This window comes from Sander lucioperca, chromosome 12 (genome assembly GCF_008315115.2).
Source record: "Sander lucioperca isolate FBNREF2018 chromosome 12, SLUC_FBN_1.2, whole genome shotgun sequence".
NCBI lineage: Eukaryota > Metazoa > Chordata > Actinopteri > Perciformes > Percidae > Sander > Sander lucioperca.
In genome coordinates this window covers 28,267,640-28,285,196 of record NC_050184.1, presented here as the reverse complement: position 1 = coordinate 28,285,196, position 17,557 = coordinate 28,267,640, and the positions used below count along the sequence as shown (strand labels likewise).

The following is a 17,557-nucleotide window of genomic DNA, read 5'->3' as shown; positions in this document are numbered from 1 at the left end:
TTGGAGACCTTGAATGGAGTCCTGTATGGGGCTCCAGTGGGGGACTCCATAGTTCTGCTGGGGGACTTCAACGCGCACGTGGGCAATGATGGAGACACATGGAGAGGCGTGATTGGGAGGAACGGCCTCCCTGATCTAAACCAGAGTGGTTGTTTGTTGTTGGACTTCTGTGCTAGTCATGGATTGTCTATAACGAACACCATGTTCGAACATAGGGATGCTCATAAGTGTACTTGGTACCAGAGCACCCTAGGACAAAGGTCAATGATCGATATTATAATTGTTTCATCTGATCTGAGGCCGTATGTTTTGGACACTCGGGTGAAGAGAGGGGCAGAGCTGTCAACTGATCACCATCTGGTGGTGAGTTGGGTCAGAGGGTGGGGGAAGACTCTGGACAGACCTGGTAAACCCAAACGGGTAGTGCGGGTGAATTGGGAATGTCTGGAGGAGGCCCCTGTCCGACAGACTTTCAACTCACACCTCCGGCGGAGCTTTTCGTGCATCCCTGTGGAGGCTGGGGGCATTGAACGAAAGTTTCCATTGCTGAAGCTGCGGCGGGGAGCTGTGGTCTTAGGGTCTTAGGTGCCTCAAGGGGCGGTAACCCACGAACACCGTGGTGGACACCGGTGGTCAGGGAAGCCGTCCGACTGAAGAAGGAGTCTTTCCAGGATATGTTATCCCAGAGGACTCTGGAGGCAGTTGCAAGGTACCGAAGGGCCCGAAGGGCTGCAGCCTCTGCCGTGAAAGAGGCAAAGCAGCGGGTGTGGGAAAAGTTCGGAGAAGACATGGAGAAGGACTTTCGGTCGGCACCAAGGTGCTTCTGGAAAACCGTTCGCCACCTCAGGAGGGGGAAGCGGGGAACCATCCAAGCTGTGTACAGTAAGGATGGGACGCTGTTGACCTCAACTGAGGAGGTAATAGGGCGGTGGAAGGAGCACTTTGAGGAACTCCTAAATCCAACTAATACGCCCTCTATGGTAGAGGCAGAGCTGGAGGATGATGGGGGATTGTCGTCAATTTCCCTGGTGGAAGTTGCTGAGGTAGTTAAACAACTCCACAGTGGCAAAGCCCCAGGGATTGATGAGATCCGTCCAGAAATGCTTAAAGCTCTGGGTGTGGAGGGGTTGTCTTGGTTGACACGCCTCTTCAACATTGCGTGGAAGTCGGGGATGGTGCCTAAGGAGTGGCAGACCGGGGTGGTGGTTCCCCTTTTCAAAAAGGGGGACCAGAGGGTGTGTGCCAATTACAGGGGTATCACACTTCTCAGCCTCCCCAGTAAAGTCTACTCCAAGGTGCTGGAAAGGAGGGTTCGGTCGATAGTCGAACCTCAGGTTGAAGAGGAACAATGCGGATTCTGTCCTGGTTGTGGAACAACGGACCAGATCTTTACTCTTGCAAGGATCCTGGAGGGAGCCTGGGAGTATGCCCAACCGGTCTACATGTGCTTTGTGGATCTGGAGAAGTCGTATGACCGGGTCCCCCGGGAGATACTGTGGGAGGTGCTGCGGGAGTATGGGGTGAGGGGGTCCCTTCTCAGGGCCATCCAATCTCTGTACGACCAAAGCGAGAGCTGTGTCCAGGTTCTCGGCAGTAAGTCGGACTCGTTTCAGGTGAGGGTTGGCCTCCGCCAGGGCTGCGCTTTGTCACCAATCCTGTTTGTAGTATTTATGGACAGGATATCGAGGCGTAGTCGGGGTGGAGAGGGGTTGCAGTTTGATGAGCTGGGGATCTCATCGCTGCTTTTTGCGGATGATGTGGTCCTGATGGCATCATCGGCCTATAACCTCCAACACTCACTGGATCGGTTCGCAGCCGAGTGTGAAGCGGCTGGGATGAGGATCAGCACCTCTAAATCGGAGGCCATGGTTCTCAGCAGGAAACCGATGGAGTGCCTTCTCCAGGTAGGGAATGAGTCCTTACCCCAAGTGAAGGAGTTCAAGTACCTTGGGGTCTTGTTTGCGAGTGAGGGGACAATGGAGTGGGAGATTGGTCGGAGAATCGGCGCAGCGGGTGCGGTATTACATTCAATTTATCGCACCGTTGTGACGAAAAGAGAGCTGAGCCAGAAGGCAAAGCTCTCAATCTACCGGTCAGTTTTCGTTCCTACCCTCACCTATGGTCATGAAGGCTGGGTCATGACCGAAAGAACAAGATCTAGGGTACAAGCGGCCAAAATGGGTTTCCTCAGGAGGGTGGCTGGCGTCTCCCTTAGAGATAGGGTGAGAAGCTCAGTCATCCGTGAGGAGCTCGGAGTAGAGCCGCTGCTCCTTCGCATCGAAAGGAGCCAGTTGAGGTGGTTCGGGCATCTGGTAAGGATGCCCCCTGGGCGCCTCCCTAGGGAGGTGTTCCAGGCACGTCCAGCTGGGAGGAGGCCTCGGGGAAGACCCAGGACTAGGTGGAGGGATTATATCTCCAACCTGGCCTGGGAACACCTCGGGATACCCCAGTCGGAGCTGGTTAATGTGGCTCGGGAAAGGGAAGTTTGGGGTCCCCTGCTGGAGCTGCTACCCCCGCGACCCGATACCGGATAAGCGGACGAAGATGGATGGATGGCTTTAAATTAACTTGTTTGATCACCAGCCAACATGGCTAGTAGATTTTTTAAGTTACCAGCCAATCAGATTTTCCACTAGCCACATGTTTACGTTACTTTCATCATGGGAAATGTAGGATTAGGACTACAAGCAGTGTTGCTGGATAAAGATAACATTCCCAAACTAAACACACACAAAACCGCCCAAATTTCGGACTTGTCACATCGTTTCTGCAGCTGGCCGATTCAAACAGACGCAGAGTTATCTTCCTTATCATCACAGGCCAAACTGGCTAGTAGCTTTAAAATGTTACCTGCCAAAGTTAATTTTTACCCGCATTTGGCAGGTTGGCAGGTGTCAATTTAAAGCCCTGTTGATGTAATAATAGTAAGTGCATTTACTAAAACACACATTATATAATCAACACATTGTACATTTGAGCCATTACTGATTTTGATTATGGATATACTATCAAGCTACCTTCTCTAGTCTAAGGTTTTAGTTTTTAAAATCTGGTTCTTAATAAATGGTACTGGATCACTGGACTGACAAATTCTTTGTAATCCTCAAAAACATTCTGATTCGGTAACACCATTGCCTGGTATGATAGTATAATAATATGCACATACTGTAAGAAGACAGAGTAAGTAACATCCTAGAAAGCACTCTGGAAGGTCACCTGTTGAAGCCCCAAATCCAGCTGCAGATATGCAGTGTTTTCCCTAGGTTTGTGGAAGACTTAGGTGCACGTATTTGGCGGTGGTTTAGGGATCCTAATCTTGTTTGTTTTTTTAAATTATTATTATTGCAACCCCCTCAAACATGCAACTGTTGTTGCCAGTGGAGCTGGAGTTGAAAGATTGATAGTAAATACATGTAAGAGTGAAAAATGTCAGAAATGTTGCTTATTGTTTGATGAAAATTAAGACATTTGTGTGGATTCAGAGGAATATAAGGACATGGAAGCTGTGGCACTCAAGTGCAGTGCAGCTGGGGTAGTGTTAGAGAAAATCCTGGATTTACACAACCTGGTCACACTCTTGATCCTCTCTTCTCCTCCTTCTTATCTTCTGTCCATGACTGCCTTCTCTGCTTCCCTCTCTCACAATGTGGCATATATATATATATTTGTTCTGCCACAAAGTTGAAAACTCAAGTTTAACTGAGCACAAACTCAATCACAGCAGACAAATAAGTTCCCTTTTTCTCAAGTGGAAGTGAGTGCTTTTTCTCAAGTAAAAAGGGAATGCTTTTTTTTCCCTCCCCAAATTGCCTTATCGGTGACGTGCAGTGCTCTGGTGTGTTTACCTTAAGTTAAGCAGGCTTTGAAACATTGGTGTATTTATAGGCATGAGCATGTGTGAAGAATGCTCTTATTTGAAACGCAGATGCGAGCATACGTATGTGTGTTTCTGTACCTTTTTTTTCATTTTGGTGATGATTGACAATGTCAGACACTATGAAGTGTAACCTGCTGTGCTGGTGGGAAAGGAAGAGGCAACAGGATTAGCGGTTGACTCGCTCCTGTTGTTTGAACTTCACAAACATCTAATTTCCTTCCCTGTTATTTCCTGGACTTCTTTTTATTTCAATACATTTCCTATTTTTCTTGAAGAAGGCATTTTTCCTCCACATGACCTCTGTAAAGTGCACAGTTTAGAGCCTTGTGTTACTGCAGTGTTTGGCTGATATTGGAACTGTGGGAAGTCCAAAACCTGAGAAGCCAGGAGTTAAAGTGATGTGTGTGCGTGTGTGTGTGTCTATGTGTGCGTGCGTGCGTGTGTGTGTGTGTGTATGTGTGTTCTTGTTTAACTACATTCGTGGGGTCCAAAAACCGGGAATACAGTATACTTGTGGGGTCCGGACAACTTTGTGGGGCCAAAATGCTGGACCCCACAAGTTTAAAGGGCTGTTTGAGGGTTAAGACTTGGTTTTAGGATTAGGGTTAGAATTAGGTTATGGTTAGGGTGAGGGTAAGGGTTAAGGTTAGGCATTTAGTTGTGATGGTTAAGGTTAGGGTAAGGGGCTAGGGAATGCATTATGTCAATGAAGGGTCCCCACAAAGATAGTGAAACGCACTATATGTGTGTGTGTGTGTGTGTGTGTGTGTGTGTGTGTGTGTGTGTGTGTGTGTGTGTGTGTGTGTGTGTGTGTGTTTGTGTGTGTGTGTGTGTGTGTGTGTGTGTGTGTGTGTGTGTGTCTGTACATCAGTCTGACTATGTGGGTGTTGCTGGAGTGCCAGCCATCATAACGTGAGAGGGATAATGGTAAGAACTACTAAGAGACAGTAAGGATAGTAGGACAGGACATGGAGGGGTGGTGACAGCATGGTGGGAAGTACACTTATATTACTACTACCGTATTTTTATATTGGCCCCCGACACAAACTGACTGCCTCAGACCCTTCTGACACACAGTCTTCCTTTTCCAACACCTATGGTATTGTTTATGTGTTCATGTGCTCTTCGAAGAACGTGTGGTTAGCTTGCCACAAGTCTTTTCACCATGCCTCACATCTCTAAGCCACCATCAAAAAAGGAGTTAATACAAATCCTTTTGAGGAATTTACACAAACATAATTATTTATTTAGCTGGTTAAAACCCACATAATTCTTCTATCAGCTGTGGCAAGCTGCTTCCACATGTCCCCCATACATGGCTGGGATTAACAAAGCTGCAGAATGGGAAAGCATCTGTGTGTGTGTGTGTGTGTGTGTGTGTGTGTGTGTGTGTGTGTGTGTGTGTGTGTGTGTGTGTGTGTGTTTATGAACCACACGTATGGTTCAGTATGAACATGTTTTAAGTTTGCATTTAATACTGTACTGTACATTAAGTATGTATATGCATATAATGTGTCCCAGAAGCCACTTTTGACATAATTGTTGGATAATGTTGAAATATTGACAATCAAATAAAATGTTGCTTTAAATAGCATGTAAATGTATTTAAACCTTTGGGTAATATTTTAAAAAGTAACATTATTATTTAACCTGGTTAAAAGTGCTGCTGCTGTACAGAACTTGGTAGCTATTTTTATGTGAATAGTCTATTATTAGGCGAAATAAGTAAATCTATAACGTGTCTATTTGATTCATCTCTAGACTATTAAACCTGGCTGGTCTAAACACAGGCTTTAAAAAATATGTAGACTCATTTTTAGTTATGTTTGTGTTGTACTGTTGTACTAAAGCTCCAGTGCCACATCCATCACTGATCACTTGTTAAGCCTTCAATCAGTTGAAATTTATCTAGTGATCTACAAAGTTTATCATAGTATTACCAGTCAGACAGAACTCAAACTGTCTATGGACTCACTTACAGCCCGTCCCTGACTGTGTCTCACTATTCTTGTGGCAAATGTCTTGCTCTGTTGCCAGGTTTAATTGGCAGATTTGTCAGCTTTGCATAAATCTTTGTAAATTACATCGCCCTTATCTCATCCCGGAGATGGGCCCTGGGGTCGCTTGATTCCATCCAATGGCTCAGCCAGTGGGGCATGGCGGGGAAATGACTCGTAATTGGAGGCAGCTAAGGGTAGTCACCCCCTGACACACTCAATAAACAGCTCTGAGCTTTATACTGCTAAGCACTCTTTTTTTTCCTCAGATTTCTCTGTGCCATATTTTCATACCGCACATACACATTCAAGCATTCTTCTCCCCAGTCTACTACCTCATTCTCTGATTCTTTAAAGTGTCTATTCTTTACTTCCAATTGCTGATGGTCTGTTGCTCTGTTCAATCAATGCAAAAAGCTTCAGGATTGTGTCTGCAGATGAGGTGTGTGTGTGTGTGTGTGTGTGTGTGTGTGTGTGTGTGTGTGTGTGTGTGTGTGTGTGTGTGTGTGGGCTTGTTTAACTATATTCGTGGGGTCCAAAAACCAGGAGTCCAGTATACTTGTGGGGTCCCGACAGCTTTGTGAGGCCAAAATGCTGGACCCCACAAGTTTAAAGGGCTGTTTGAGGGTTAAGACTTGGTTTTAGGATTAGGGATAGAATTAGGTTATGGTTAGGGTAAGGGTTAAAGTTAGGCATTTAGTTGTGATGGTTAAGGTTAGGGCAAGGGGCTAGGGAATGCATTATGTCAACGATGGGTCCCCACAAAGATAGTGCCACAAACCTGTGTGTGTGTGTGTGTGTGTGTGTGTGTGTGTGTGTGTGTGTGTGTGTGTGTGTGTGTGTTTGTCTGTCTGTCTGTCTGTCTGTGTTTGTGTGTGCATCAGTGCATGTTATTACAATCCAAGGCTGACAATATTGTAGTGAAGCAGCACCTGCAGTGGCTGCCCACAGTAGCATCAGAGCCAATTTCTCCAATTGTAATAATAATTTCCACAAATGTACAACATGGACTGAGCAACATTGTTATAAAGTCTATGGGGATTCATCAAAGAGAATATCACATTTTTAATAGCTGCCAAATTAGCAACATCTGTATGTACAATATGATTGTTGCTAAAATTGTATACGGATATAAAATGCCAATCCAGTGGTATAGAATCTGTGTTTAACAGATTCCTAAAGTCATTTACACACATAGGACAAGTTGATCACATTTAGTTACAATTGAAGACTGCAGGATTAACACAGTGGGTCCACTTACTTCAAACTACCCAGAAGAGAGCAGACAAAATATGTATTTTGGCTTAATCTGACACTCACAAAATCACAGAATAATAAAAATAATGAAGGTATATTATCTCTGTTAAATAATATAATAAATAAAATACACTGTGTAGCAACTGCTTCCATGCTGAGTAAATCATATCAAAAGAATAATTTTGTATGTGAGCATACAGATATACTCTTAACACATGAACACATGGGCATACAAGATGTGCACCACAGTTAGAATGCCCTGTTCACCTTTCAGAAATCCATTGTTAATATTGCAGACAGATGTGCGTTTATCTGCAGAATCATAGATGGCTCTTCTAGTTTTGTGTAAATACACACAGACAAGGACTTGTTTGATTGTGTTACAGTCATCATTATTGTACCTAAGCCGTCTATATGTGATTGGATGGGCTCTGTCTGCCTCTGGATCGACTGATGGTTTTAATTTGGCTCCGAGGCTAAAAGAGGAGCTGGAAAGCGCAACTGTCAAAAGTATTTCTGTCAAGGTCCTACTACAGCATCCCTACCTCTAACATCACCATTGTGAATAGACAGAGTTCCTTTCAGCTCTCTTTCCTTTTGTATCTCTCTTTTTGTTCTCTTCCATTATTTGCCTTCCCTTTGTCAGCCTTCAACTCCTGTCTCTCTTCCCTCTCAATCGTCCCTGCACACGTCTTCTCTTGTCATCTTTTCCTCCCGTCATGATACTATTTTCTCTTCCCTCTCTCTGCTCCTAGGCTCTCCTGCAGCCAGTGGCACAGGCACGCTGCAGATTTATCTGATAGATATTAATGACAACCCTCCAGCGCTCATACCCAGGGAGTCTCAGATCTGTGAGCGGGTGAACAAGAATGTCCACGGTGTTAACATCACTGCCGCTGATGCTGACACAGACCCCAACGCTGGACCCTTTGTCTTTGAGCTGCCCAACTTTCCCACCAGCATCCGACGCAACTGGACAATTTCTCGGATCAGTGGTGAGGAGGTGTCAGAGTAGAACAACAGCACTTGAGAACATATGAAAATTAATTTATGATCAGTGCCACTGTATACATGTGTAGCAAAACATAGTGTAGAATTAGTCCAACCACGTATTACCAATCTTTATAAATTTTTTTATATGCTGACTGACCAAAATCAATTTACAAAATACTGTTGTAATTTTGCTGTGATACTAATGTTGTTATTGTTGTTATACAAATTGTAATTTAAAACCAGCAAAAGTGTAGTTTTTGTTTTACGTGAGTAAAATCTTTTGAATTTTATATATATATATATACAATTTTACTTTTTTCTGTGATTTTGTATACATTTGTGCCATATCATGTATATTGATAATGAAAAAAACATTTTAATTAATGCAATGATATTGATTTTAACCATATTGCCTGGCCCTATGTAGAAGCAATTTTCAAGATTTTGGTCAGAAAGTAACTAGTCTTTATCCACAACGTTACACTTCCGGGATTGCTTGGTGCCGCAGGAAATTCCGCCGGATGCATGTCTTTTTGCCGATGTCCATTTCCTTCTGCTTTCTTTGTGTTGGAATTTTGAACTCTGGTTGATTTATGAGGACTAGGGTTAACTGCTCCTCAGATCTCTGCAGGGTAAATCCAGACAGCTAGCTAGACTATCTGTCCAATCTGAGTTTTCTCTTGCACGACTAAAACAACTTTTGAACGTACACGTTCCACCAAAACAAGTTCCTTCCCGAGGCTATTTTGCAGCGGCTCTGTGACGATTGTGATTTGTTTAAAGAAATGCCAATAAACCAGAGCATGTTTTTCTCCTATCCCGGAATGCTGTTTGGACTAGCCAGACCCTCCTCCGCAGCACTGTGGAGGAAGGTCTGGCACAGCGAGACTAGAAAGTAACTTAAATGTACAGTCATTTTAGAGTTTTATATTAAAAAATGTGATGATTAGTTACATCTGGTAACTTGTCGCTTCCCTCTTCCCTCTACACAGGTGATTACGCCCGTCTAGGGCTGCGGTACCAGATATATTTAGAGCCGGGGGTGTATGAGGTCCCTGTAATTGTGTCAGACTCTGGGAACCCTCCGTTGTCCAACAGGTCGGTCATCAAAGTCAAGGTGTGTCCCTGCGATGAACACGGAGACTGCACCACTCTCGGGGCCGTTGCGGCTGCTGGCCTGGGAACCGGAGCCATCATCTCCATCCTCATCTGCATCATCATTCTGCTCAGTGAGTATCAGCTGTTCATATCGCATTCACACACCTAATATATACAGACCCAGTCAAACTTTTGACTGTTACTGTATATAATATATATCAAACAGTTAAATCTGCCTGCTTTGATTTGCCTTTCTGCCAAAAAATGTGTAGTTCAGGACACAGTCATTTAACATTCACCAGGCTGCAATACAACAACATGAAGAATAGTTTGTATAATGGATTAATGTCTGGACTGTTGGAACCCTCTCCGGCATCTCTTGACAAGGAGGTCGCTCAGGCTTTAACTTCTGGATATTCGGCAGCGTTGCTGCCACAACGGGCCGAATGGCTTCGCTCGCATCTTTCTAGTGCACGTCCTCAATGTCATCGTTCTCAGCCACTCCCTCTGTTCGCTGATTGGACCGGTAAATATTTGACCGGAGATAACCTAAGAATATACCGCAAACCCAGACGGAGTACTGAATGGAAATGAAAATTGAGCGGAAGTAAGTAGGAGGGCGGAGCCAGGCTAGGGTTTCTCCAGCATATTGTAAAATGTTGGATGCATATATATATATATATATATATATATATATATTTAAAAACGACAGCCTTTTCAAGGCATTTGAGAAGGAAGGAGTGGTAGCATGCAAGCTCCCAAATTGACGCGCGTCTGAGAAATGGAGTTTTGGATAATGTTCACCTTTGGCAGCTTTACCTATATGCTAAAATATACAATGACTGAGGAAGCCTAGTGACGAGTCAATAGCAACCAGTGTTGAATTACCCAGTGTGCTTTGCTGAATGGTCTCAATGTTTTATTTTTTTATTTCACGTGAATACTAGTTTACTAGAGGAGTAACTTAGTATTTGAAGTAATGCAGTAATGCAGGAAGTGTGCATTTAGTTTCCATGCTTATTGTGTTTCCACAACAATGTTAGTGAGTAAATCTACTGAAATGGCCACCACACCATAACAGAGGAGTGTGATGCGTAAGATGAGAATGCAGAGGTTTAGTCACATATGTCATGGCTGTAAAAAAAACCATGGCTATCTGTATGTCTTTGTCAAGCACAAACCAGTACAGAAGGCGTCAATAAATTGTTGGGGAGGGTCATCCCTTTTTTTCAATATCATTTTGGCGGGTCATTCAAAGTGTATAGCTGGTGATGGAAGGGTCAGGTCTATTTTGACTAAAGGTCCCAAAACTCCTCTGGTGGCCCCTATGAAAATAAATGACAAACAGTCCCTTGGGAATAAAAACTACTTAGTTAAGTTAGGGAAAGATCGTGGTCAGGTTTAAAAGAAAACAACAGGAACCTTCACTGTGAGTCTGGGTAAAGTATTTCCTTATTGTCTGTTTTGTTTTTTGATGCAGATTTTTGCAGTGTACCCTAAAGGTTTCTCGTGTGTGTGTGTGTGTGTGTGTGTGTGTGTGTCGATGCAGGCATGGTGCTATTGTTTGTGGTGTGGATCAAGCGCAGAGAGAAGGAGAGACACACCAAGCAGCTGCTTATTGACCCTGAAGACGATGTCAGAGACAACATCCTCAAATACGATGAAGAGGGAGGAGGAGAGGAGGACCAGGTGAGATCCTCAGAGACACACACACACACACACACACACACACACACACACACACACACACACTCACACACACACACACACACCATTTCTATGTTGACCTCCTGGGCCATCTTACATCTGTATGCCCGTGTGAATGTGCAGGACTACGACCTAAGCCAGCTGCAGCAGCCTGACTCCTTGGAGCACATCATTAGCAAGCCGCCTGGTGTCCGCAGGGTGGATGAACGTCCCATCATCCCTGAGTCCCAGTACCCAATCAGGCCTGTCGTGCCCCACCCTGGAGACATCGGGGACTTCATCCACGAGGTGAATCCACATTCACTCACAAAGCGGAGACACAGCTCAACCGTCATTAGATTGTTTCTCCGACACTGAGCTGGCCTCTCACTTCCACTTTCCATCGATCTGACATTTAATGTGATTACTCATTTCTGAATGCTGTTCAATATGTTAACTCCAGAATGGAGATGGGAACATCATAGAGTTTTGTTTTACTTTACAGCTGCTCTCACGGCACCTGCTCTATTCACACACACACACACACACACACACACACACACATCACACGTCACACACACAACTTTAGTGTTGGCACACTGATGCGAGAAAATGCTGATTGACAGACTCATGACAACACGTTCACACTCGAAAGGTGTTGGCAGCTGTTCAGCTTTGAGCCATCCAGCCTTGTCGCTCTCCCTCTCTCTCTCTCCCCCTCTTTCTCCCTCCCTCCCTCTCTCTCCCCCGCTCACATGTACTCACCTGATCTCGCTCCAGCAGTCTGGTAAAACACAAACACAGCAAACACATGGTGTTCCTGCCAGGCACTGTACCCCTGGGGGTTGAGGCTTTTTAGGTTTCTATCCGTAGCATCTCTCTGTGTTTCAGTGAAGTGGATGAAGTCAATTCTCTTCACCTGCCCAAACCTTCAGGTCAAAGAGATCCTGATCTCAATGTTGAGACTACCTGAGTAAATAAAGGTTGTAATAATTTAGGCCTACTGAGCTTTTACCACATACTTTACTATTACATTACAGAATTCATCTAGTATGATGACAAAAAATATATGCTGTTATTAGATTAGATTCAACTTTTGTACAACTATTGTACAAGTACTGAGACAATGAAAAGATACTTAACAATATTATGTATTTCCAATAGCTTTCCATGGACAATGCCATGTATCCTTTATTTAACTGCACACAGTTACAGGATAGAATTGATGAAGTGCCAGGAGCAGAAAGTACATTTCTGAGGTACACGTTCTGCTTTATGGTATTTTATACCTCTACTATCTACAAATTTCGTACTTTTTACACCACTACATTTAGTTATAGTTACTAGAAGTAGAATATTGAGATTGTACAAATATCAGTTTATAAAATATTATTCATTGTTATAGATTAAACCACCCACCAGTATACAAAGGAAAGAAAAGTGAAACCCAGCTTAACAAGGCCTGTGAATGCAGGTACGTCCTCTGTGGCTCTAGAAAATAACCCTGATGGTGTCATCAGGGGCTTGTAGATTACAAATTTGTAACAAAAAGTGTTGGTTACAAAGTGGGGAAGCTGAGTTTAAGTATAAAGAAAAGATGCTTTTAGTTGCATCATGGGAAATATAGGATCGAGCATTTTCAGAGTTTGACCCATACTGGGGACTTTTCTCAGGATATCTCAGCCCCTGCTGCTTCAAATTTACCTTTTTTTGATGACTCTTATGTGAATGACACACTGGAGTTGACTTAAAACATATTGTTGCTTTTTCATCAACCTGCCTTTATTTAAAGATATATTCTCCACTGCAGGCATGTGATTACTTACCACTACCTTTCCTCCTCTCTGTCCTGTTTAGGGTCTGCGAGCAGCAGACAATGACCCCACAGCTCCTCCATATGACTCCCTGCTGGTGTTTGACTATGAGGGCAGTGGCTCTACCGCCGGCTCCGTCAGCTCCCTCAACTCATCCAGCACGGGGGACCAGGACTATGACTACCTCAACGACTGGGGCCCCCGCTTCAAGAAGCTGGCCGACATGTACGGAGGAGGGGATGATGATTAAATCTGCCCAGTCAAACATACACACACACACCTTCGTTCCGTCAGCTGGCCTGCCATGTTCTGTCCCTCTAACACATGGGGCTATTAAACCCTTATTGAACACAAGTTACCAATGACATGTTCACACTGACCAACTGACTGACCAACCAACCAATCAAATTACCCACCACAGAGGACCGGTGTTGTGAGTCAGTTCCGGGTGCTCTTCTCAACCGTCTCCTGCTCTAAGACTGAAACGGAAGCTCTGAATTTGCAGGCTTCACATAGTTTGTATTTTCAAACGCTTGTGCTTTTTTTCATTTTTGGTTTTATGCTAGATGTAGGTTTTAGTTTTTAGTTGTCAGGTTTTGTTTTTCCTTTAGTTTGTGTAGCTTTTATTGTTTTGTCCACACTCCCCTTTGATTCGAGCCGTTCCCTATTCCTGAGGGTTTTCACTTTTCCCTCGCTGTCAGCTCCCGCCTGCCTCTCTGCAGAAGCTTTAGGTTGAGCTGCTTGCTTTGTCTGAGGGGAAAAGAAAAGAAGAAAGATATGAAAGTCCTTCCTACACAGAGGGCCCTGGTTTATTCTTTCTTGAACTTTAATTACTTAGAACAGAAGCACTGTTGTTTAAAAAGTGCCTTCAGTGGTGCGTATTTTAGCCGACTCCCGCTAACTCAGGATTGGTTGCCATTTTCTGGGCTTACATGCCTCCATATGACCCCTGACCCTTTAACTCAGACCTCCCCTTGTCATTTCTACCGTCCTGCAGGGCTGTGGTAGCTGCAGGAGATGTCAGTGTCGGTTTCAGAGGAGCATTGACTGGCTTACGCGGGCGCTTTATGTAGACATACTGTACATAGGCCTACAGTGTGTATGTAAGTTATGGACAAATCATTAACTTTTCAAGTCAGGCGAATACGTGCTCCTAGATCACAGCCAACTTGAATGTGATTACTGAAATCACAAAAAAACATTATGGGGCTGTCTTAGAGATGAAATGCATTGCGTGTTTTTGTTATTTGTGGCTTCAATAGTAGCTGTGTTTGTTTTGAGCTCTCAGTATTTGCACAAAACTTGATGAGGCTTGTTACGAAATTTTGAAGATTGAAAAGTCATACGTGTTATTGTATATGAAGTAGGCATGAGGGTTATTTAAGGAGACTTTGCCTTTTAAGATCATTTAAGGTGTGCATGTTTATCCCTTCACCCAAAGGTAATTAACATGGCACCAGTTATTTTGTGGTAAATGTGTCAAAGAAAACTATATAAGCTGTACAAACATGAGGGAAAAGAAAATACTAGATGACTTTAAAAAGCTCTGACAGCATTACATACAAAGTTGTGAGCTTGTACGAGCCCCATTATGAGATCCCTTTCTCTCTTTTGTATATTTTTTCTTTTGTTGATTCACTGTTGTTTTTCAGCAAACTTTTAATATACAAACTTTGGTGCTGGTCCCTGTCACAGAAACTAGGGGAACTGAGCCTCAGCCAGGGATTTAGCGCCTTCACAATCTGTCTCTCTTCAGGCAGCATTTCATTCATCTGAAATTTTCTCCTGAAATGTTTGGCCACAAGTTCAAGAGGTTTTGAAAAGAAGTTAGAGTAAGGGAAAGTCTGTTGTGAAGTTCTGTACTTTATCAATGCAGACTTGCAAAACTAAAGCTTCAGTAATAGTGCTTTAAAAGACAAACATTTTGAATTCTTGTTGTGACTTAATGAAAAAGCAGCACTACCCATGGGCTTTTGTTATTACATTTCAGACCCCCAGAACTGCATATAGAGAACTGAAAAGAGAGCTTTAGTCTTTGTATTAAATTATTTAAATATGCAAAACATTTTAAAAAAAGGACAAGGGTGAATGATAGAAAGGTTTAATCATTCCTTATCTTCTGAGAGCCCAATGAAACACTCCTCGGTTGTAGCCAGTTTCAGCTTGATGTTGAACAGATCTTCTATTAATTGACAATGAATATGATGAATGCTTGAAGGGAATCTCAGTGACAACAATGTTCTTCAGATCCTCCACCTCTCATTTTTCTCTGGCTGCTTTTCAACTGTTCCTCACCTGCTCATGGTTCATATGAATTTTATGAAATAAGCTGTAGATAACAACAATCTTTAGTTTTCACAAAGGGTAATATAAATTGTAACTATACTTCAGGCTGGATAGAAAAGAATTAACTTCTGACAAGATATACATTGAAAAAATGTCATGTTTATGCAATGAAACAATAAAATGATGAAAGTTTGATTTGACTATAAACAAGGGAAGACAGGTCATAGTATAATTAATAAGGTCAACAGGGTAGGAATCTCTTGATATGGATGAATACATAAATGGGCGAATATTGCACCTTGCTATGTAGAAACTGACAGCAGCTATGTTCAGGATAGCTGTCAGTTTAGAGCGAAAACAGAGTAAGAGAAACTGAGTCATTTCCACAGCTTGCTGCTAGATAAGCTGTTTATCTATCCGATTGCTCCTCAGCCTACAGAATATCTTCACAAAATAAACACAGCTGTTACTTTCTGCTATTTGTGATTATTTCTGACCTATAAATGTTGTATATACAGAACATTTTTATACATTTGGTAACATAATTTCTGTGTGGTCTTTGGATTTTCTTTCACTCCAGTTTTGTTTTAATGAATACTTGGCAAGGTATATTTCACCACAAAAAGCCATGTGCATTTAAGAGAATCTGTATGATTCTATATGAGCTTACAGCCATACTCGCATCGCTGTTCAAGTTTAGCTTCATCGTGGTGAAAAGGTTTCACTTCAAACCAACTTGTACAGTCTATACTAGCACACACTCACTCCTCTAGGCCTTACTGTATATATGTGAGTGTTCTATATTATACTGTATGAGCCCTTCCAGCACTGTTCTAATTCAGCTGCAGAGCTCCAACATTACTGAAGGCCATGCAGTGTTCACAGAATAAAGGCGTGCTTCAGAAAATGCTTGTGCTCTCTAATCAGATGTTCAGACCGGGTTCAGGGCCAAACATAGCAGGAGGCCCACACATACACACACTTCACACAAGGTAACTGACCTTTATACATATATACATACTTGACACAATGCCATTATGATACTGAATGTTATCAATGACTTGCATTGACACATGGCAGCAAATCATCAGTGGAGTCGGTCTTAACTCTCCTTTTAAATGCAATTAGTGAGGAGAAATGAAGGAAGATTGATAATTACTTGTTACATACTTGGTCCACTTGTCTTATTGATGTTCTCTTACTTAAATAAGGGGGGATTTAGCAAATGATAGAATGAAGGAAACACTATTGAACTGCTGTAGTCCACCACTGTCCACTGGCTGTGTCAACAACGGCTCTTCTGCCTCTCTGACTGGTGTTAGTTAAAGGACACTTGGTCTCACTTGGGACACTGCCCATGGACACACATGACGGGAGGCTCCAGCAGAAGTCAGACTTTTCCTCTGCTATGGACAGAACTACAAAGACAGACAGGCAACAGTGTTTCATACAAAACCCAATACTGCTCAAGTCCAAGTGTACATAATGTAGTATTTGCTTGAAGCTAAACAGACCAAGTTAGGCAAACTGTACCTGTACAATTGGAGCTTTTTGCATGTGTCTTTTTATAATGGACAGATGAGTTCTATTACAGTAACCATACAACATGTTAAAATGTGTCGCAGCCAGCATGACCGAGGTTGCAGTCCAGAAGGGATTCTGCTGTACCATACTCACTTAGTTTCAAATGGAGGAGAGAAAAAAACCTGAAAAAAGTATTGCACACTTATTGAGTCAAAAGACTTTTTTTGTAAATTGTCAACAGCACAAATATTTTGTATTGTTGTTTGTACCATTTTGTAAGAAAATGAAGAAAAGACAAAAAAAAAGGGAAAGAATCTCTTGTTTCAAGCGTGTGTTTATAGTGCCACTGCAATCTTGGTTTCCAAATACCATACAGTAAATGCGCAGCCTTGCAGATCAACCTTGTAATATAGATGCCTAGCTGGAGACTCCCTGTCAGCACCATGTGTTATAAATAAAATGTCCCCTCCTTATAAGAACACTGCCTCCTGTCTTTTCTTTGTCACCCGCTGATTTCTGTAAGCCATGCTTTTCTAACCCCGTGTTACTTTTAAAGTGGTTATTTTGAGATTGTTGTTGAAGTTTTGATACATTATAGAAAGAAGATAAAACATTACTTAAAAATAAAAACAATATTACTTTAATTTTTTTTAATCATACAGTAGTCCTAACAAATGTCCAGTGTGTTGGCTCTGCCTAGTCTGAATCCCACCTTAACCATGCAGTATATAGAGTATGGAAGGCACTATAGAGCAACACTTGCCTTTATAAAGTGAACATACAAACTGCATGTTAACAGGATTACTGTAAAAACACATCAGCTGAGAACCAGACTGTCTCTTCTTAGGAGAAAAGGATGAAAATACATATCCGTGTTCATGTGAGGAAACACACAAGCCATTTTTCCAAGTTTGTATTTTCACAGTAAACAATATACCAAAATACTATTTACAGTACAAAAGTATATGCACTCAAAGAGTGGCATATATGCTGCGTGGCATACATCTCATTAAGAAAAATGCCTT

At 42.7% G+C, this 17,557-nt stretch overlaps 1 protein-coding gene across 1 annotated transcript in view; it reads left to right on the top strand.

Annotated features, from left to right (window-relative positions):
• LOC116061976 (cadherin-4-like) overlaps nucleotides 1-17,011 on the top strand; it is a 255,802-nt gene extending 238,791 nt beyond the window's left edge. Inside the window, exons 13-17 of the mRNA XM_031316355.2 lie at nucleotides 7,887-8,126; nucleotides 9,117-9,353; nucleotides 10,772-10,911; nucleotides 11,053-11,217; nucleotides 12,766-17,011. Of these exons, the coding sequence (XP_031172215.1) occupies nucleotides 7,887-8,126; nucleotides 9,117-9,353; nucleotides 10,772-10,911; nucleotides 11,053-11,217; nucleotides 12,766-12,972 (989 nt within the window). The 3' untranslated portion in view covers nucleotides 12,973-17,011. The remainder of the gene's footprint in view (nucleotides 1-7,886; nucleotides 8,127-9,116; nucleotides 9,354-10,771; nucleotides 10,912-11,052; nucleotides 11,218-12,765) is intronic.
• Nucleotides 17,012-17,557: the final 546 nt, after the last annotated feature.